This window comes from Lynx rufus, unplaced genomic scaffold, assembly GCF_022079265.1.
Source record: "Lynx rufus isolate CCGP_SWC_20201006 ecotype Redwood Valley unplaced genomic scaffold, mLynRuf1.p SCAF_12, whole genome shotgun sequence".
NCBI lineage: Eukaryota > Metazoa > Chordata > Mammalia > Carnivora > Felidae > Lynx > Lynx rufus.
In genome coordinates, this window is record NW_025814826.1 from 36,239,463 (window position 1) to 36,262,899 (window position 23,437).

At 38.1% G+C, this 23,437-nt stretch overlaps 1 protein-coding gene across 1 annotated transcript in view; it reads right to left on the bottom strand.

Moving 5' to 3' along the window:
- Positions 1–23,437, bottom strand: part of CNGB3 (cyclic nucleotide gated channel subunit beta 3) — a 153,339-nt gene that overhangs the window by 13,894 nt on the left and 116,008 nt on the right. The window contains exon 15 of the mRNA XM_047073786.1: positions 12,937–13,055. Within this exon, the coding sequence (XP_046929742.1) occupies positions 12,937–13,055 (119 nt within the window). The remainder of the gene's footprint in view (positions 1–12,936; positions 13,056–23,437) is intronic.

Below are 23,437 nucleotides of genomic sequence, written 5' to 3' on the forward strand. Positions count from 1 at the left end.
ATGGATGTGTCAGCTCAAGCAGAGAGTGCAAATTAGCCTTTTATTCATCTTTTTGTTCTATTTAGTACCTCAACTGATGGGATGATCCCACCTGCATTGGTGAGGCTGACCTTCTTTACTCAGTCTATTCAATGCTAATCTCTTTCCCAAATACCTTCAGAAGTAATGTTTTATGAGCTATCTGGGCATCCCTTAGTCTGGTCAAGTTGATACATAAAATTAACCACCACAGTACTAGAAGTACTATATATAGTTCTAGTGTGTGGATAAGTGAGTGAAATCAGTTGTGTGAATGTCAGAGAGACAATGTATATTCAGGATGAGAGGACCTATATGTGCAAAACCCTTAAATGTCAGGAATAAATAGCAACATGGAGATAATATATGTGTGTACATATGTGTGTACATATGCATATACATATATGCACATTATGCACATATAATATACATATATGTAATACATATATATGTGATATGTATAAATCACAAAGAGTTAGAATATTCATATGGTCCCTAGTCAGTAAATCATTCTCAGTTGTTTTCCAGGGTTGCCACATATGGCATCATAAATTGTGCTCTGCATACATAGACTATGTGACTGGAACTCCCTGGAGTTGTGTAGTGCACAGCCTGCACAGCCCTTTTTAGCAGAGTTAGCGTATCAAGAAAGCCCTCACACAGATAAGGAGAACACATAAATTGAGCATAAATTGAATGGAAGAACAAAAGAAAAACAAGAATGGAGACATAAAATGGGATTCATAGAAAAATGTAAACTTTGCTGTAACAGTGCTTCAAACTTGACTTTAAGTCTTTTATACCATAAAAGTGGATTAATTTTTAGCTTTAGGACAGATAAAAATATCTCCTGAAGGGCTTAGTAGAGAGACCACTTGAAAATGGTGGACACCATCTTCATTTTCTTAATGATAGATGCAAATACAAGTTTGTTAAACTGTGATACAGTCCTCAATAAGGCCGGGTCACTCCAAAGTCCAGTTCAGTAAGAATAATTCTGTAGCAGGGAAAGGGGCATGCAGATACCCTGCTTTCTCTTTGTTGTACCTACGATATCCAGAGAACAAATAATCCCTCTTAAACATTGCCTTTCTCAGCTGGGCTTTTGATAAATAGTGTTTTTGTATGAGCTTGGGAGGCCAATCATGCAGGAGAATGTAAGGAATCATTGTATAAATTGAAAAGAAAAAAAAAGAAATTAGAGATAAATTAGGAGTGTGTAAAAATAGTATACTCCATAATGAGCTGGATACTAAACTAAGTTCGGGGGCTATAAAGATGATTAACATCTGCCCATAAAATGTTTATAATCTAGAAGTGGGATAAGTATGAGTGAGGGTTGTCAGACTAGCAAATATTAATAATAATATTACTAGCTAATGTTTTTGAGTGCTTACTATGAGTCAGGTATTTTTCTAAGTTCTTTTTTTATGTATTAATGCATATAATGCTTTCCAATGTAATGGATAGTTATATATCATTATTAATCTGTTTTGACTGATGAAGAAATGAAATCTCAGCTGAGTACCTTCCTCAGAGTCACACAGCTCATAAGTTGTAGTTGGGATGCAAACCCAGACATATTTCTTTTTTTTTCCCAATGTTTATGTATTTTGAGAGAGAGTGAGGGAGAGCACATGTGTGAGTGGGGGAGGGGCAGAGAATGAGGAGAGAGAGAATCCCAAGCAGACTCCATGCTGACAGTGAGCGCAGAGCTTGATCCCATAGTGAGATCATGACCTGAGCCAAAATCAAGAGCTGGACACTTAACTAAGCCACCCAGGCATCCCCCCACACAGATTTTTTTAAAACAGATATATGCAATTCAAAATGACAAATGCTTTAAATGTAAAAAATGAGAATGATTCCTAAAATAAAAATATTTCTAGTTTAAGAGCATTTTTTCCCATATATAATAATTTCATAGAATAGAAATAAAACTAACTCTGACTACTGTCAACGGAAAGAGTACCACATCCAATGCTGAGTAAGAGATTAAAATTTCAAATATCTGTTCTCATTAAGCAAATTTCCAAGTGGATTATATTTAGAGGGTAGGAGGTTAGATCACCCATGTAGCCTTTTTCTGAGATACTCTTTTATCCTTTTCAGTGTCATTGGAAAACACTTTGTTGCTTGAACATTTTTATGACTTCACTAAAAATAAATTCTAACAAAACTTTTGTAGGTGAGCAAATATCAGAAGATGTTCTAGTATCACCTCTGCCCAGGCTGCTTGCTCTTTGTGGCTACTTTGATCTTCATAAAACTACTGCAAGACAAACACATGTTAACCTAGAATTTTTTTTTCTTTTGTAAAATACTTTGAGAAAAATCTGTATGTGTGGATTTTCATCAGAGTTAGAGAGTTTAGATTTCACAGATAGAAAACAGGTAGTCTCTTCTACCCCAGAAGGTGTTGATAATAGAGTTGAACTGGCCTCAGAGGAAGTGGATGAACAATGAAGAATCTAGGTAAAAATCCTAAGGATGTGGGGAGGAAAGAAAGAATAACATGTACATTTTATTCCATACCCTGTTTACTTTCATATCTGTTCAAGTGCCTAGGGTAATACTCTGCATTGATACTCTAACTCAAAAACACCCTATCAAACAAACTAGAAAGTAGCTTGTTTAAGGGTTTCTTTGAAGTCAAAATAGCTAACAATGACATATATTGATGACCATGTCAATCTGGTGAAGCACATTCTTACTTCTACTTCCTGACATAGAAACTTAGGTCCAGAATCAGTGAAGTGACTTATTCAAAAACAAATATGAGTTTCATTATTGAAACTCAAATGTAAGACTAGAGCTGACTTTAATCAAGAGACCTTTTCTTTATACATGAACTCTAGTGCTGCTAATGAAGTCTTCATTATTTTAATGACACATATTTTCCCATGGACATTAGGAAAAATAAGAGAAGAAGCCAATCAGGCTGGCATTATAAGCTATGTGCCAAAGTCTGACTATCAGAATCTTTGTTCTTTTCCTACTGTTCCAAATGGTGGTAAGGAACCTCGATTTTCATAGAATTAAAGACATGGGACAAAGTTTCTTTAAGAGGCATCCTTATGATATTTGAATACATTTTTAAATAATGGTACTGATAATATAGTTGTTCACAGGAATATTGTGAAACTTACATGAGGTTTTCTTTTTGCTATAAGCAAAAAGGTATTACACAATCAAAAGAGATGATCTACAAAAGGATATAATGAAAATTCAAATATGTATTTAAAAATTTTTTTAATGCTTATTTATTTTTGAGAGAGAGAGAGAGAGCAGGAGAGGGGAAGAGAGAGAAGGAGACACAGAATCTGAAGCAGGCTCCAGGATCTGAGCTGTCAGCACAAAGCCAGACTCGGGGCTTGAACTCATGAGTCGTGAGATCATGACCTGAGTCAAAGTCAGATGCTTGACTGACAGCCACCCAGGTGCCCCACAAATATGTATTTTTAACACAGGTTGTGTTTACAAGTTTGAGATAGGAAAAATATAGAAATGAAGAATTTTTTTTCTCAATTAATCAAGATTTCTTACCCTTGCTCATAAGTCTAATGTAACTAACTCTTTCTGTCTTTAGGAAAGGGGTTGAGGGAGGGGGAAGGCATAACAGAATTATTCTCATGAAAAGTAAGAATATGGAATTAACATAGTCCAAAAGAACTAGGAGTCTCCCTTGGTATTCCCATTTAAAAAACTGAGTGTTCAGGGGCACCTGAGTGGCCCAGTCGGTTGTGTCCAACTTCAGCTCAGGTCATGATCTTGTGGTTTGTGAATTCGAGCCCCACATCAGGCTCTGTACTGACAGTGTGAAGCCTGCTTGGGATTCTCTCTCTCTCCCTCTCTCTCTGCCCCTCCCCCACTTGCATGCCGTCTCTCTCTCTCAAAATAAATAAATAGATTTAAAAACTGAGTGTTCAGGAGAAAGAGGCAAACATGGTTTACAGGGAAAAAGAGGCTTAAAATTATTTTTCAAATTTTTTGGCTTTTTCACAATGATATAAATATCAAAAAGGAGTCCTCAGAATGGGTGATTTGACTAATAAAACTAGTGAAACATCAGAATTTACATATTTTAAATGAAAACCACACTATCTAAAATATATAAGAATGTATCAATGCCTAAATTCTACTCAATAACTCAATGATGGAAAAAGGATAGTGAAGAAAAAAAGAAATATGGAAGGTAAATAAATGACTATATTTATGAAAATAAATAGGTCCATAGAAAATTAATTCATTTAGAAAATATTTCTTATGGACCTATTATTTTCCAGGCACTATTTAGAGAAATGCAAATTAAAACAACCTATTAAAATGCCAAACCAATGAGAATAATAAAGTAACGTCAGGGATGCTACGGAAAAATAGCTATACATTTCATGTTGAATTGTAAATTGATTCAATTTTTCTGGAAAATAATCTGCTCATATATTAGAAGAGTTATAGAAATGTTTCTACGTTTTGACCTAGTTATCTCACTTTTGGGAATAAACCTCAAAGAAATAAAAGCAAAGTAATTTTATAAAGATAAACATAGCAGTGCTATTCTTAATAATAAAAACTGACTAAAAGGGTACAAGGCTGAATATGCATATTCATGACAAAAATGGATGTGTATTAGTACATTTGCAAAGATAGATAATTACATTCACTTATTTATTGAATAACTATTTATTAGGTACTATGTGGGCCAGGAACTGCCCTAAAGGCTGGGAATTGAGTACAGAGCAAAACAAATGTGGTGTATACTATTATTCCTGGGATATCCCTATGCCTTTGTGCAATTTAGAAAAATGTAGCTTCTCTGGGAACATGAAGTCCTATGGGTGCAAAGCTTTGCCAGAAAAATGCCCCCATTTGCAAAGTAACGGGTATCCATGCATGAGGAAGAGCACAATAGCAGGGATCATGAGTTGGGAGTGGACTATGGTCCCTCACTGGACATCTTGATGCAGAGCACAACAGGCATAGCCGTGCATAGCAGTCCTGGTGCTTACAAGTCAGTGAGGAAGAAAGACATCAAAGAAATAAATGCACCAATGAGGACATAATTACAAAGATAACTTCTCAGAAGAGAGGAATATAGCCTGACCAGAGCATATAGCAAGGAGAACTGGAAAGTCTCTATTATGGAGAATCTAGGAAGTTTGGAAAGAAGTTGAGACTAAGTAAAGGAGGTGGGAAAAGTGTCCAGACAAAGGTAACAGGATGTGCATAAAACTCCCCATGGCTGTACAGCATGTGGCATATTCAGGGAACTGAAGTTTGAATTAAAGAGGGCCCAGGGGGTGGGGTGCAAGGTGAAGTAGAGAGGTGGGCAGGGGCTATGCTCTGTAGGACCTTGTAGGTCAGGGTAGAAATTTGTTCTTATTCCTAAAAACAGTATAAAAGCACTAAATTGTTTTAATAAGAAGAGGGGGTATGATCATATCTGTGTTTCTAAAAGATCTCTCTGGCTACAAAGTGGATGATGGATTGTAGAGGATGATGGTATTCGAGTGAAAGATGCAGAGTAAGCCATTGCAGTTGTCCAGGAGAGGTGGAGGTTGTTGGACCAAGGTACCATCAGTGGAGATGGTAAAATGCAAATTATTGGAGACATACTGAGGAGATGAGATCGACAGGTCTTGGAGGTACACTGGCCATGTAGGGTGAGTAGAGGGAGGTGACAAGCATGCCCTTTTTTTTTCCAGTAAAATATTTTAAAGTTAACAATTTAGAGAGTTTAGTATTTGTTTCCTAGGGCTACTTTAACAAACTGCCACAAAACCAGTGACTTACCACAATAGAAATGCATTCTCTTACAATTCTGGAGGCCTGAAGTCCAAAATCAAGGTGTTGTCAAGGCTGGTCTCCCTCCAAAGACTCGAGGGAGGAATCCTTTCTTGCCTCTCAGCTTCTGGTAGTTCTAGGATTTCCTTGGTTGTGGCTGCATTAACTCCAACTTCCACCTCAGTCTTCAGATGGCCTTCCCCTCTTCCTCCTGTGTCTGTATGTCTTCTCTTCTTCTGTCTCATGTGAGGACACTTGTCATTGGACTTAGAGCCCATCCAGATAATTGAGAATGATCTTATATTGAGATCCTTAACTTAATTATATCTGCAAAGAGCTACCCCCCCTTTTTTTTTCCAAGTAAGGTCACATTCATAGGTTCCAGGGTTTAGGGCATGGATGCATCTTTGTGTGGGCCACCATACAACCTACTACAGGCATTATGTGAATAATCCTTTATGTATCCTACAGCAGGGACTACCAGGATTGACCTTTGTACACGCATTATTGTCTGTATTTGCCATTTGAGGAGCACTGAAATGTTCTCTTTAAGTTCTCAAATAAACTCAAGTAATTGCCAAATCCAAGGGATACATTAGTCCTTGTGAAGCCTTTGTACTCCATAACGTCCTGTGTATATTTCATCATTGGATGCAATCCATACATTTTATCACCTGGTATTGGAATCTTTTATTGCCCTGTCTCATTGGTTTGTAAAGCTCTTCAAGGAAGCAATTTGTTTCTTGTTTGCCACTCTTGTTTACCATGTCATGCATGGCCTTCTTTCAGGTACTTCACATTATGCTGTAGGGGGGTCCTGGGTGTAATTTTCTGTTGTTTTTAAACATCATAATTAATTAACTAAAAATTACTGAATACACCTAAAATTATTTTTTAATATTTCAGGATATCAATGAAAATCAATAATTATTGTATAGTTTTTATTTATTTATTTATTTATTTATTTTTTTTTTTTTAACATTTTTATTTATTTTTGGGACAGAGAGAGACAGAGCATGAACGGGGGAGGGGCAGAGAGAGAGGGAGACACAGAATCGGAAACAGGCTCCAGGCTCTGAGCCATCAGCCCAGAGCCCGACGCGGGGCTCGAACTCACAGACCGTGAGATCGTGACCTGGCTGAAGTCGGACGCTTAACCGACTGCGCCACCCAGGCGCCCCAATTATTGTATAGTTTTTAAAATTCCAGTTTAATTGAGAAACAATTGACATGCATCACTGTATAAATTTAAGGCATACAGCATGATGATTTGATTTACATATATCATAAAATGATTACCGCATTAGGTTTAACTAACATTCATCTGCTCATATAGGTTCAATAAAAAGAAACAAAGAAAAAAAATGAAAAATTTTTCTTGTGATGGGAACTCTTAAGATTTACTCTCTTAACAACTTTCCTATCTATCATACAGCAGTGTCAACTATAGTCATCATTTTGTACATTACAACCCTAGTACCTATTTGTAACTGGAAGTTTGTACCTTTTGACCACCTTTTTCCAAATCCCCCTCCCCTCTGCTTCTGGTAATCACAGGTCTTTTCTTTTCTTTCTTTCTTTTTTTAAATGTTTTATTTTTGAGAGAGAGAGAGAGAGGATGAATGTGTTGGGGAGGGCCAGAGAGAGGGAGACAGAGGATCCAAAGCAGGCTCCATGCTGACAGCAGAGAGCCCAATGCGGGGCTTGAACTCATGAACCACGTGATCATGACCAGAGACCAAGTAGGACGCGTAATTGAGCCACTCAGGCACCCTTCACAAGTCTTTTCTATGAATATTTTCTTTCTTTCCTTCTTTCTTTCTCTTACTGAGATCATACACTATTTTTCTTTTTGTCTGACCTACTTGGCTTCGCATAATGCCCCCAGGGTCCAACCTTGTTGTTGCAAAGAGCAGAATTTCTTATGGCTGAATAACATTCATATATATACGAACAAAACTTCTTTATCGATTCATCCATTGATGGATACTTAGGTTATTTGCATGTCTTGGGTATGGTAAATAATGCTGCAACGAACATGGGGTTGCAGATATCTTTTTGAGTTAGTGTAGCTATATTTGTATCAGACAAAATAGACTTTAAGCTAAAAATGGTAAGAAGAGACAAAGAAGGTCATTATATAATGATAAAGGGTTAAAGCATCAAAACATCATTGCGTTCCATAATTCCTGTAGGCCTTTTTTACTTTTTTCATTTTCCTTTTTGCTTCTCTGACTTGGTAATTTCCAAAGTCCTATCCTACAGATCGTGAATTCTTCTGTTGTGGTTGGATCTACTTTTGAAACCATTTTTGAATTCTTCAGTTCAATTGTTGCATTTTTCAACTCTTGTATATTTGTTTGCTTTTTTGTTTGATCATTCTGTTTCTTTACTGAACTTCTCATTTTGTTTATGCATTGTTTTCTGTCTGCCTGTGTTTCCTTGTAGTTCACTGAACTTCCTTAGGTGGATTATTCTGAATTCTTTGTCTAACAGCTCATGGATCTCTATTTCCTTAGGGTCAGTTAGTTTTATTAGTTTCCTTTGGTGGTGTCATATTTACCTTATTTTTCCTGATCCTTGATTTTTTATATTATTGTCTGCACATCTGAATAATTGGGCTCCACTTTCAGACTTCACAGTTTGGTTTGACAGAGAGAGTTCTTCACCAATCAATTCAGTTTGGGTTTCTGGGTGTCTGCTGGTTATGTCCTTGGGCAAGTGAGTCATGTTATTACAGTCAATTTTTGTGTGATGCAACCGTTCAAACTGTAAGGATAGAGATGAGGGACTCTGCCATTGGCTGAGAACAGTTGGATACGACTCCTATCCAAGTGAGGCTGTAGGGTGGGTTCCATGATTGCCTGGATTCTCTGTTCAGGCTTACTAGATGATCTGGAGTAGGTACTATATTCAGTAGTAGGTGGGACTATAAATTAGCTTCTCTGATGTAGCAGGGCAGTGGGATGGGACCCAGTCGTTGTTTGTGTACCTGAATCAGACCAGAGTGTGTACTGAATTCCTTGGTTAGGTGAAGCCTCTGGTTTTTCTCTGTAGATGGGGGAAGTTGTAGGCTCTACTCTCTGTTCATGTGCTACTGTACATAGGACAGTTGAATGGGCTATGGAGCTTCCTGTGTGCTCTGGTTAGGTTCCCTAATTGGACAGGCTGAAGGCTGTAGTCACCAATATCAGGGATGTGAGTTAGATTCCCAATCTGGGTACAGCAGGAAAAGCAGCTTTAGAAGCAGGTAGGGTTCATTGTTTGTTAACTCAAGCCAACCTGAACCCCAAATTCCCTGATCAAACAGGACCACTGGCTTTGCTTTGTAAACTGTCAGCAATACCTGTTCTCCTTGACTGAGTGACTTGAATATAGTTTCCAGGAGTTGTCTCCAGCCCTTAATGGTCAGTTGGGGCCAGATGACACTCTCCACAGCAGCTGGGGCTATGTCTTAGCTCCCTTGCCTGAGTGGGAGGAGAAAGGACTGCTCTAAGCTACTCAAAATTTCCCAAACAGGTTCTGTACTTGAGGGGGGCTACCCTTAGCCTTGGCTAAGAATCAATCCCTCTGCCTGTGCATATCATGAGAATGCTCCACGCCTGGTACTGGGTTTTCTGCAGGCATTCAGTTCTGCCTGCCCGACTCTGCCTGCCACTGGCCCACACTGCTTCCAGGAGTTGTCACTAGCCCTTCTGGCCAGATGGGGCCAGAAGACTCTCCACAGTGGGTGGGACAGTGAATAAGCTCCTTGCCTGGGCAAAGGCAAATGGGGCTCTAGGGTCTGCAACTTCCTTGTTTGGGGATCTGAATCAGACAGATCTGTACTTCATTGAGTTCCCTGGTCAGAATGCATTCCTGATTTGTTTCTGCAGAAGAGTAAACCCACTGGTTGGGATTACTACTTGAGCACGGGAGGTATGAACTTAGTCTGCCAAGATCCACTTACTGGCTATTGCAAACCTCCCCCATCTTCTCCATCACAGTCAGATTCCCAGTGGTTGAGACCCACAGATTCTCACGGATTCTCCTGCAATCCCCATGTTGAAAGATCAGAGTATGGGCTCCCACAGTGCTTGGGGGCTGGGGATGGTTGTCCTCCTTGGGTTTTCTTTTCACAATGGAGGAACTGGAGGCTCAGGGGAGACCACTTTGCTTGGTGCTATGCTAGCCTCAGGTAGGGGCAATGTGGTCACTGTGTAGTCATTTCTCTTACCTTTCTAATTCAGGCTCTTGGTCTCTGTGTTGCAGACTTACCCTTGTGTTCTAGGATTCTCTCAGTAATTTTTTTAATTTATTAAATTAAAAAAATATTTGTTCATTTTTGAGAGACAGAGACAGACCATGAGCGGGGAAGGGCAGAGAGAGGGAGACACAGAATCCAAGGCAGGCTCCAGGCTCTGAGCCGTCAGCACAGAGCCCAACGTGGGGCTTGAACTCACAAACTGCAAGATCATGACCTGAGCCGAAGTTGGTCGCTCAACTGACTGAGCCACCCAGGCGCCCCAGTGATGTTTTGTTTTTAAATAGTTGTTAGTTGTTCTTGTGAGGGGAAGCAAATCAGGAAGAACTTATGTTGCCATCTTGGTGATGTCATTGGCTTATTGAATTAAAAAATTTTTTTTAATGTTTATTTATTTTTGAAAGAGAGAGGAGAGACAGAGTGTGAGCAGGGGAGGGGCAGAGAGAGATGGAGACAGAATCCAAAGAAGGCTCCAGACTCTGAGCTGTCAGCACAGAGCCTGATGTGAGGCTTGAACTCATGAACTGCGATATCATGACCTGGGCCCAAGTCGGATACTTTAACCAACTGAGCCAGCCAAGAGCCCCTGTATTTTTTTTTTAAGTTTGTTTATTTTGAGAGAGAGAGAGACAGACAGAGAGAGAGAGAGAGAGAGAGAGAGAGACAGAGAGAGAGAGCACATGCACATGGGGAAGGGGCACGAATTGAGTCTTGAAGAGTGAATGGGTATTTTTCAGAAGGCGGACATTACAAAGAGATATGAAACCAGTAGGGAATTCTACTGAAATCACAATAGCAATACCAATAGTAAAAGTCCAAATGTGTTTCAAGAATGGTGAGATATAGAGGGAGGATAGGAAGTGGTTAAATACATTTGGTGAATAAGACTTGGCACTTAGTGTATATGTAAGGAAAACAATGGAGTCAGAACTAATACAAGACCATCCATTGGCAGACCCTACGTCTCTCTATTAAAATTGGGGTGTCTTCACTCTTCAGATATTAATTGGAAGTGTGGCCTGCATTTTCTCCATGACAGGCTGTAAATCCACATTTTAGTCAGGGCTTTCCTCTTTTAGATTAATATATAATGTCCTTGAAAGCCCTCAATTCTTTTCTTTCTTATTTTTTTCCTCAGAAAAAAGAACCATCTTTAAATAGCTACATGATAGTGTTGGATGTAGCTCATTTTAACAAAGGTCACAGCATTTTTGAGTAGTAAACACGATTACCAGATCTTTCCAGTATATAGATGTTTGGCAGGCATGCCTCCATCACTGGAATAAATAACTAGAGTTCCAGGGGCATATGACAGCTGTGGGCCTGTGAAGCCTGTGGGTATCTGGAAAGAGCCAGATGCATCCTGTTTCTCCTCAACTATAGCCAAGAGGAGAATCAAGGCAAAAAAGCTCCCTTTTGCTTGAATCAACCAGACTATTGAACAAGTTTAGAGCTTGTCTGTTCTACTGGTTTCAAGTTGGCCTTAGAAACCAAATGGGTAATAGGAGCTGTATTTGAGAAGCTCCTGTCAAGAATCTAAGATTCTTTTCAATTGTAGCTCAGTAGCACCTGGATTCTATTCCTAGAGTATTTCCTCCTGTGATGATAATATCAGCAATTAACATACTTTTATTTATAAGATTTTATTCTTTAGGGAGTACTCAACCTTTGGGAGGGGTCAGCTAATTAATTTCTGCAGTGTTTCAGATTAGACTGCTGCATGTTTTATGACCCTGAAGATTACAGTGGTTATTAAGTCACTAAAATATTAAATCACTTTTGCAAGGATTCACAGTAAGGAAGAAATAGGAAACATGCAAAGAATTCAAATCCTGGATATTCTGAGAAGTATGTTCATCACTGCCCTAAAACAGGACCCTCACAGAAGTGTTCACTCTGTTTTAAGCAAGGAGAAAAAATAAAAAAAGAGAAGCCACATTATCAACAGAGAAATAACATACTTCAACATTCCAAGGTAACCCCACATAACATGAAGTCATCTGAAATTATCCACATCTCTGGAACCCTGAATATGTAACTTCTTAGTAGGTATGAAATCAGAGTTTGGATGAACATCTTTCTTATGTAGTGTGGTGGGACGATCACTGGACCCTAAGCCATAAAGCTCAGTTTTGAATATTGTCCCTTTCACTTCTTAGCTATGTTATCCTGGACAAGATAATTGACACCTTGCAACTGCCATTTTCTCACGTCTGAAATTGATATATCATTACCTGCCTGACAGTGCACTCTTCTCTTCACCTTAAGAGCCAGAATCCTAGTTTAAGACTCCATCATCTTTCACTTGAACCACCATAACTGACTTTCAATTGGTTTCCTCTATTTTATTCTTGCTCCTCTACTGTCACTCCTCCACATAGCTGTTGGAATGGTCATTTAAAATCAGATTTCAAACTGTATGATTCTTTTGCCTAAAATCCTCCACTGGTATCCATTTATATTCAGAATAAAATACAAATTACTTATCATTGCCTATAAGATCGGTAAAATCTGGTTGTTGTTCACTTCCTTGGCCTACTCAAAACTGCTATCTTAGCCTGACATTTAAGTTTTCCAACAATTTGACAACTAACTCTACCAACCTCTTCTTCCATAATTCATTTATTCACATATTCATTCAACACATACTGAGCATCTATTCTAGGTCAGGCACTCACTGACCTAGGTCCTGGGACTAAAGAGCTGAATGAGCTAGGTCTTTAGGGGAAGAAGGGATAAATAGAAATGTGAAAATCCTTATTCTACCAATGCTCTCAGAACAATCAAACCTTTGCCAAATTTGAGCAGGAACCTTAGTTATTTTATGACCTAAGATTTTTCTTTTATGACAGATGGTAGACTTCGATATTTATGATCTGTCTTTAAAATACCTGATTTCTCCAAACACTGCTCCAGCTTTCAGAGTAACCAGAACTTGAGCACCATCAGAGCCTCCAAGAACTTGGACTTCTCCTTGCTTGATGATATACATTTCCTTGCCAATTTCTCCCTGCATGCCAAATATAAACAGGAAACGGTAGTAATTTTATTCTTGACAAGTATGCCCCAAATTAAGAAACAAACTCTTCTAGAGGAATAATTATAAATAAAGCAAGAAATATCAATGTAAAAGTAATTGTCTTAAGACCTGAGGTAGTTACAGACATTGGTTTGACAGACATGAAAGGAAATTATTAGGAAAGTTCTGGTTCCCAACATGTGAGCACTGTATGCCACCACTGGGCAGGTATCACTCAGCACATTGTTTTAGGAATGGGTATGGGTAGAGGAAATAGCGGGTTGTAAGCATAATCATCCTGACTTTGGTGACCACTGCTATGCTTTGAAGAAGGTGCTTGGTCTATCAAAAGAGCATGGGCTACAGCCATGCAAAAGTCAACTCTATTCTTCTGCCTATAGCACTGATGTCTGAGTTTAGTAATTGGAGCACAGGAGACCTTTAAGGTATTATTCTTGTTTCATATTGAAAGGAAAGTGTTAATGCAACAGGTTGTTTTACTCAGTCTTGCTTATCTCTGAGGACTGTTGGAGCCAGGGCAATGACCCTTGTTCAAAGCACTGAGAACTAAACTCCTGCAATGTTCACATAGTTACTGGTTAATAATTTTATTCTCTATTTCTGGAGCAGTGTGGCAGGATGTACCAGGATTTCAGCACTGTTTAATGTAAGCACAAAGCTTTATGATGTATATTTGATATCTAGTTTGGAGTCTGAACCATGGCTAGTCATGTAGCTACGTGACCAGCCCCATTTAAGAACTTCTGACCCCAAGACTCTGATGGGTGTTGCAGTGGAGACATTTTGTTCTTGTCTCTCTAGGTCCACAGCTGAGGAGAAAGTACTCTTATGACCATTTCAGAAGTAGGACTTAGGAAACCTGCACCTGATTTTTCTGGTCTTTGCCTATGTATAAATTTCCCTTCCTGTTCCTGCACTGTATTCTTTGCTGTAATAAATCTTTTTTTTTTTTTTAAATATTTTTTTTTAACGTTTATTTATTTTTGAGACAGAGAGAGACAGAGCATGAACGGGGGAGGGGCAGAGAGAGAGGGAGACACAGAATCGGAAACAGGCTCCAGGCTCTGAGCCATCAGCCCAGAGCCTGACGCGGGGCTCGAACTCACTGACCGCGAGATCGTGACCTGGCTGAAGTCGGACGCTTAACCGACTGCGCCACCCAGGCGCCCCTTTGCTGTAATAAATCTTAAGCCATGAATATAACTTTATGTTGAATCATGCAAATCACCAAACTAATGGGTGGTTATGGGATCCTTGGAACATCTCTTCTCACTCCAAAATGCAAAAAGAATAAATATGTTTTACATGAGATCTAAATTGCAATTGGGTCAAGAAAAGCTGTCTATTCTAAATAAGCCAGTTTGCCTATTACCAGGCAAACTATTTGGATAATAGCACCTATAAGTCTTAGTGAATTGGGTCTTGATCATGCTGAGCTATAAAATAATAGCATGAAAACAACACATTTACTTACTTGGTTCAGGAAGGGACTGGGTTATTTGAATTCATTAAATATTCTTGTTGCCATATTTTCAAAAGATTAGGATACATTAAAATTAACTCAGGATTAAACAATGTTGATTATAGTTCATGCTCTGTGATGGCTGAGACAATGTTTACTTTGTTCCAGTGCTGAGCATAGGGCTTATGATATAAGCACTCATTTATGAATGAGGGAAATATAGTTTAACCATTTTCTAGGGAGTTTTGAAGTCTTTTAATACCAAGAGTTTTTGTATTATAATCATTAAGTAGAATTTAAAGTTTTCAGATTCTGTCTTTCAGTTAATATCTGTGACATTGAAATTCTCATTTTATCTCCCCATTATTTTTATGAGGAAGGTAGAGTAAGCACTATTACTTCCACTGTACAGAAAGAAAAATAAAGGCACAGATTGGTCCACTTGACTAGCCAAAGTTCCATGACAGTAATTAGAAGCAAAAGGAAGCCTAGAACATGGATCTCCTAACTGAGCAATGCAAGAAATATTTTTAAATTTTGCATTGTGTGGAATATTAAGCATGTATTTATTCTCAAACATAGATAAAAGAAGAAATTACAATAGAGATGGATCTTATTACAGTTATTTCCATAATATCAATGCTAATAACAACATGTTGCATTTGCATAGTACTTTTAAAAACAATAATATCTGATATTTACATTGCTCCTTATTTTAATACCTATATTTGTTATATCAGAACATACTACTTTGTAATTCCAAAGCATTTTCATCGATAGTAACTCATTCAATTCTTGCAAAAATCTCAGTGAGGTTAAAGATATTTACAAATTGATAGTAGAGGCTTGAAAAGTTAAGTGTCTTGAGCAAATTTACAAGGCTGGCCAATAATAGCATTAGAACTAGCAGCACCTATGTCACCTGACTGTAGAATATATACAGTTAGATCATTGATAAATCCAGTATCAACACCAATCTCTTACAAACCAATAAAATAGCTATGAATTATTTTTTAAAAAGGAAAAGTGTCTGCATATTACTATTCCACAAAATACTCTAGGAAGTAATGATTATGTTGGGGTCATATTCCTTATTCTTTGCATGAAGTAATTCTCAAGGAACTGGAATGATTTTTCAAAGGCAGTTATTACAACTGACTGGAGGTAGAAGTACATAATGGGCACTTAAATATAGCTCAGCACTTTTAATTATTTTTTAATGATCATTTCAATAATTTTCCAAGGAGATCTGGCATAATCAACGAACCAAAACTTCCACGATTTCTTGCATATTTCTAGACTAATTTAAGCTATTCGTGCAAGTTTAATTAGCATTCAAATGAAGTAGACTTTCCTCAGAGAACAAGGTCTGACAGCATGTGCAAAATAAGATCAAACCAAGCTTTTGTGGTTGGTTTATGTGCTAATTTGGAGGAAGTGTAGAAATGCAAGAGCTTCATGTAGAGTAAGGTAACCCTTAGTGAGACAGCACTTCAAATTTTCAGAGTTCCTGTGTAGAAGAATATATCCAAGGCTATTAGAGACATTCTGACACTCAAATTAATTCTTACAATTAATTCTGGGAAAATTCCCAAATAATCTTTGAAACAGTTCAAGCTACCCACTCAATATGTTTAGGAGTCATCTTGAGGATTAGGCAGGTCAACAAACTTAGTCCCAAACCCTGACATTTCTTCAATTGTTAAGGCAACTGACAATAGAATGAGTTTTTTTCCTTCCTGTTTCCTACAATGATGTGTGAAAATGATAAGCAAAAACAAAGCTGAATTCAACAACTTTTCATCTCTGTCAATATCTACTATGATTAAATCCTCCTCTCTTAAAAACAAAAACAAAGAAATGTGGCAGGTAGTCTCATTTCTGTCTTCTCGTTTCTGCCATTTCTCCTATTTATTCCTTTCTTTCCCTCATTTGTGTTCACTGATCTGTTTTTATTATTGAGTGATGAATGTATGTGAGGAAGGAATTAGAAATGAGAAAGCTGTATCTACTCTGCATTTCACACTTTGTTAAGCAAATTTGCACTGCTTAGGGGCATGGGTACTAAAGTTTCTATGAGTTATCTCAATTTCCAGTCCCTGGTGCTATTGGAACAAATTGAAAGGCCATTTTGGTGCATTAAGGCCATGTCATTCCAAATGTACCACTGCCCTAAAGGGGTCCTTAAACTGAGCTGTGGTTTGTATTTCCCATTTCAATAAAAATGATTTCATATCACCAGGGTACCTACTTTTAACTTGGACTAATTTGTGTGGGATTGCACACACACACACACACACACACACACACACACATACACATACACCACATCTTTATCCATTCATTAGTCGATGGACATGTGGGCTCACTGGCTATTGTTGATAATGCTACTATAAACACAGGGGTGCATGTGCCTTTTTTGAGTCAGTATTTTTTATCCTTTGGGTAAATACCTGATAGTGTAATTGTTGGATTTTAGGGTAGTTCTATTTCAAACTTTTTGAGGAACCTCCATACTGTTTTTCCCCAGTGGCTGTACCAGTTGGCTTTCCCACCAACTGTGGAAGAGGGCTCCCTTTCTCTACATCCTTGCCAACATCTTTTGTTTCCTGAGTTGTTAATTTTAGCCATTCTGACAGGTGTGAGGTGGTATCTCATTGTAGTTTTGATTTGTATTTCCCTGATGATGAGTGATGTTGAACATCTGTTTTTGTGTCTGTTGGCCATCTGTATGTCTTCTTTGGAAAAATGTCTATTCATGTCTTTTGCCCATTTCTTAACTGGATTATTTATTTTTTGGGTGTTGAGTTTGATAAGTTCTTTATAGATTTTGGAACTAACCCTTTATCAGATATGTCATTTGCAAACATCTTCTCCCATTCTATAGGCTGCCTTTTAGTTTTGTGGATTGTTTTCTTCACTGTGCTGTTATTTATCTTGATGAAATCCCAATGGTTCATTTTGGCTTTCTTTTCTTGCCTCCATATATGTGTCTAGTAAGAAGTTGCTATAGCTGATGACAAAGAGGTTGCTACCTGTGTTGTCCTTTAGGATTTTTATGGTTTCCTGCCTCACATTTAGGTCTTTTATCCATTTTGAGTTTATTTTTGTGTATGGTGTAAGAAATTGGTCTAGTTTCAGTCTTCTGTATATTGCTGTCCAATTTTCCCAACACTATTTGTTGAAGAGACTGTCTTTTTTTCATTGGATATTCTTTCCTGTTTTGTCAAATACTAGTTGACCATGTAGTTGAGGGTACATTTCTGGGTTTTCTATTCTGTTCCATGGATTTATGTGTCTGTTTTTGTGCCAGTACCATACTGTCTTGATGACTACAGTTTTGTAACATAGCCTGAAGTCTGAACTTGTGATGCCTTCAGCTTTGTTTTTCAAAATTGCTTTGGCTGTTCAGGGTCTTTTGTGGTTCCATACAAATTTTAGGATTGTTTGTTCTAGCTCTGTGAGAAATGCTGGTGGTATTTGTACAGGGATTGCATTAAATATGTAGATTGCTTTGGGTAGTATCGATATTTTAACAACATTTGTTCTTCTGACCCATGAGCATGGAATGTTTTTCCATTTCTTTGTGTCATCTTCAATTTCTTTTATAAGTGTTCTCTAATTTTCAGAGTACATATCTTTTACCTCTTTGGTGAGGTTTATTCCTAGGTAACTTATGGTTTTTGTGTAGTTGTAAATGGGGTTGATGGCTTGATTTCTCTTTCTGCTTCTTCATTATTGGTGTATAGAAAAGCAACAGATTTCTGTATATTGATTTTGTATCCTGCGACTTTTCTGAATTCGTGTATTGGTTCTAGAAATTTTTTGGTGGAGTCTTTTTGGGTTTTCCACATGGAGTATCATATCATCTGTGAATACTGAAAGTGTGATTTCTTCCTTGCTGATATGGACGCATCTTATTTCCATTTGTTATCTGATTGCTGAAGCTAGGACTTCCAGTACTATGTTTAACAACAGTGGTAAGAGTGGACATCCTTGTCTTGTTCCTGACAGTAGAGGAAAAGCTCCCAGTTTTTCCATTGAGGATGATATTAGCTATAGGTCTTTCATATATAACCTTTATGATCTTGAGGTATGTTCCCTGTAACCCTATTTGGTGGAGGGTTTCTATCAAGAATGGATGCTGTATTTTGTCAAATGCTTTTTCTGTATCTATTGAGAGAATCATATGGTTCTTATCCTTTTTTAAAAAAATTATTATTAGTGTAGTATATCACATTGATCTATTTGCAACGTTCAACCACACCTGCAGCCCAGGAGCAAATCCCACTTGGTTGTGGTGAATAGTTAATTCCTCTAATGTACTGTTGGATTCAATTTGCTAGTATCTTGTTGACAATTTTTGCATCATCATGGATCAATAAAATTTATTGATTTATCATCATGGATGCAAAAGGAGAAAGGAAATTCTCCTTTTTAGTGGGGACTTTGGTTTTGGAATGAAGGTAATGTTGGCTTTGTAGAATGAGTTTGGGAGTTTTCATTCATTTCTATTTTCTTGAGAAGAATAGGTATTAAATTTGAGAAGTTTGAGAATAATAGGTATTAAATCTTTAAATGTTTGGTAGAATTCCCTTGGGAAGCCATCTGGCTTTGGATTTTTGTTTGTTGGGAGATTTTTGAGTACTGATTTTTGAGTACAATTTCTTTGCTGGTTGTTGGTCTGTTCACATTTTCTATTTCTCCCTGTTTCAGTTTTGGTAATTTGTATGTTTCTAGGAATTTATCAATTTATTCCAGATTACCCAAATTATTGGCATATGATTTTTCATGATAATCTCTTGTAACTGTTTGTATTTCTGTGGTGTTGGTTGTGATCTCTCCTTTTTCATTTGTGATTTTATTTATTTTGGTTTTTTTTCTTTTTGATAAGTCTGGCTAGGGGTTTATCAATTTTAATAATTCTTTCAAAGAACCAGCTCTTAATTTCATTGATCTGTTCCACTGTTTTTTTGTTTGCCGGTTTGTTTCTATATCATTTATTTCTGCTCTAACCTTTATTATTTCCCTTCTGCTGGCGTTAGGCTTTATTTGGTGTTCCTTTTCTGTCTCCTTTAGGTGTAAGGTTAGGTTGTGTATTTGAGACATTTCTTGCTTTTGAGGTAGGCCTATATTGCAATATACTTCTCTCTTAGCTGTGTCTTTGCTCCATCCTGAAGGTTTTAGATTGTCATGGTTTCATTTTCAGTTGCTTCCATGTATTTTTTATTTCTTCTTTAGTTTCCCGGTTAACCCATTCATTCTTTAGTAGGATGTTCTTTAACCTCCATGTATTTGTGGTCTTTCCAAATTTTTCTTGTGATTGCCTTCTAGTTTCAGTGTTGTGGTCTGAAAATATGCATGGTATGATCCTGATATTTTTGTACTTGCTGAAGCCTGATTTGTGATCCAGTATGTGATCTATTCTGGAGAATGTTCCATGTGCACACAAGAAGAATGTATATTCTGCTATTTTAGTATTCTGAATATATCTGCTAAATCCATCTGGTCCAGTGTGTCATTCAAATCCATTGTTCCTTGTTGATTTTCTGCTTAGATGATCTGTCCGTTGCTGAAAGGGCGGGTGTTAAAGTCCTCCACTATTATTGTATTATTTTCAGTAAGTTTCTTTATGTTTGTTATTTATTGATTGATTTATTTTGGTTCTTTCCAGTAGGGGGCATAAATATTTACAATTGTTATGTCTTCTTGTTGGATTGTCCCCTTTATTATGGTATAGTGCCATTCTTCATCTCTTGTTACAATCTTTGTCTTGATGTCTAATTCACTCCATATAATTATTGATAAATATGAATGTAACCTGTAAAGTCATTATTTCTGGAGATTTTCTCTGTTCCTTTCTAGTCTTTGTAGCTTTTGTTCTTTCCCATTCAAAGAGTCCCCTTTAATATTTCTTGCAGGGCTGGTTTAGTGGTCATGAACTCCTTTAGTTTTTGTCTAGGAAACTCTTTATCTCTCCTTCTATTCTGAATGACAGCCTTGCTGGATAAAGTATTCTTGGCTGCATATTTTTCCCATTCAGCATGTTGAATATATCATGTTGCTCTCTTCTGGCCTGCCAGGTTTCTGTGAAGAGATCTAGTGTGGACCTGATCTGTCTTCCCTCGTAGGTTTGGAATTTCTATTCCCTTATTGCTCTCAGGATTCTTTCCTTATCTCTGTATTTTGCAAATTTTACTATGATATATCTTGGTGTTGGTCAGCTTTTGTTGATTTTTATGGGAGTTCTCTGGGCCTCCTGGATTTGAATGTCTATTTCTTTCCCCATATTAGGGAATTTTTCAGCTATAATTTGCTCAAATAAACCTTTCTGCCCCCCTTCCCTCTCTTCTTTTTCTGCGACTCCTATGGTGAGAATGTTACTATGCTTAATGAAGTTGCTGAGTTCTCTAAGACTACATTTATGATCTAATATTTTTCTTTCCCTCTTCTTTTCAGGTACATTATTTTCCATAATTTTACAGAAATCACTTATTCATTCCTCTACTTCTTCCATCCTTGTCATTACCTCCAGTCAGTTTTGCATCTTGGTTATAACATTTTTCCTTTTGACCTGATTAGTTTTTAGGTCTTTTATCTCTGCAGTAAGGGTCTCTCTGATTTATTCTATCCTTTTCTCAAGCCCAGCTAGTATCCTTATGATTGTTGTTTAAATTCTTGTTCAGGCATATTACTTATTATGTCTATTTTGATTAGCTCCCTGGCTTTGACTCTTTTTGTTCCTTCTTTCGGGATGAATTCCTCCATCTTGGCATTTTGTCTACATCTCCATGTTTTGTGTATTAGAAAAGCCTTTTTCTGGTCCTATTTCCACTACAGCTGAAGCTGTGCAGCACTGTATGATCAATAGAGCCAGTGCATGCATGGAGGAGGATAATGGGGGATGGAGGTTGTGTTTTCTTTGCTGTTGTTCCTTCCTTGACTGATTAAAAAAGCCACCTGCATTTGGCTCAGGTCATGATTTCATGGTTGATGAGTTCAAGCCCTGAGTCCAGCTTCTCATTGACAGTGGGGAGACTGCTGAGATTCTCTCTCTTCCTCTCTTTGTCCCTCCCTCGCTTGCTCTCTCTCTCTATAAAAATAAGTAAATAAACTTAAAAATAAAGCAGTTACAGAGCACACGGGGACAGAGCTTGGTGTAAGAGGTTCAAGCCTCTGTTGTGTGCTCTGTGATGATAGGAGGTGTGAAAAATGGCATCAGCCCACTCTTTTCCCCAGAGAGCAGAGTTTGTGCCCATTGCTCCTCAGACAACCCTCACAGAAGAGTGAACAATCTCCCTTCTTGAGTCTGAGGCTTCTGTCTGATCCCTGTCTTCATCCTGTCTGTGTCTGTGCCTTCTGCCTGCCTGGTAGTGCAATGCTCCTGTGTTTTATCTCAGGTGCGTGGCTGAGTTTCAAAACACCATTTTAGGGACCCAGTGCAGCATGGGCCTGCACTGATCCCTTGGGGGATGGTCTCACCATGCTTTGGCTGGTGCAGTTTGTCCCAGAAAAGCAGTCGCATGACTGTGCAGGGGTTTGGATTTTATGGTAAAGTATAAAACTGGCATCCGGGTTAGCTGTCAACAGAGGAGTCTCTGCTTGTATGCTAATGAATGGAGTAACTCAATGGCACCCACCAGCTCTTTTGTCCCCTGAGAGGCAGTACCGCCTGTCCCAAATGCATTCCAGGGAGGGGAACTGTCTATTCCAGTGTGACGCAGGGGATCCTCAGAGCACGCTGTCCACTCCCAGGACTCTTCTCTCCTTGTCCACAGGAGCACCACTACACCTGCCAGGCTTGACCCTAGCAATGGTGCAGATTTCTAAAACTTTAGACTTTCAGGTCTACTGCTTATAAAAACTTGTGATAATCAGCCTAGTCAGTGGTTTTGGGGAAGTTTTTTTTTTTCTGTGCAATCCCCTGTGTGCTGCTTTCTCTTCCTCTCTCTCTCTCTCTCTCTCTCTCTCTCTCTCTCTCCTCTCTCTGTGATCAGGGCTGTTTTCCCTCTGCACATCTGCAATTGTTTTCTCTTCCAAATCACATCACTGCACCTCCTACCTTCCACGACGTGGCCTCTTTTCTCTTTCTAGTTGTGCAGTTTGTTCTCAGTCCTCAGATCAATTTCCTCGGTGTTCAGAATGATTTGATAATTAAGTAGCTGTGTTTGAGGGATGAGGCAGGCATAAGGTCCTCCTACTGCTCTGCCATCTTAACTTCTCCACTGAAGTGAGCACATTTTACTGTTATACATTTAATTTTATTTCACTTGTTCATTGTTTATATCTTCCATCAGGCCAGTGATTCTCAACTTTGGCTGCATTTTAGAATCATCTGGGAGCTTTTAAAAAATACTGGTATGTGGGTTCCATTCTGATACACTGAATTGTTTGGTATAGAGCCCAGACTTCTAATTTCAGTAAATTCTGATGTATACTGAATTGAAAAGCCCTGCACTAGACTCTAAGCCCCTGGAGAACAAGAACCATCTTTCTTGCTGTTGATTATACCCAGTACTCAGCATGGTGCCTGGCTCATAGTGCTAAAAAACAGTTTCTGAGTTTTTTGAATAAATGATACTAATGTGTCTAACTTTTGACTTATTGTAGTTCTCTGCACTTCCTCGGTAGAGAGGTTTTTTTCTTTCTGCCTTAGCTCATGATAATTCTTTCCTTTATCTGGAATGCTTATTTCTTCTTTCTCTTGGTTTATGTAAATTCATTTTTTTAGGAATTGGCTTAAATACCATCTTCTCCAGGAAATGTTGTCAGTATCTTAGTGGGACCAGTGTCCCTACTCTGTGTCCTATAACACTTTGTGCTTATGTCTACTATAGCACTTAATAAATTATTTTAGAATGACATAAATGCTTCTCACTCTCACTTGCTT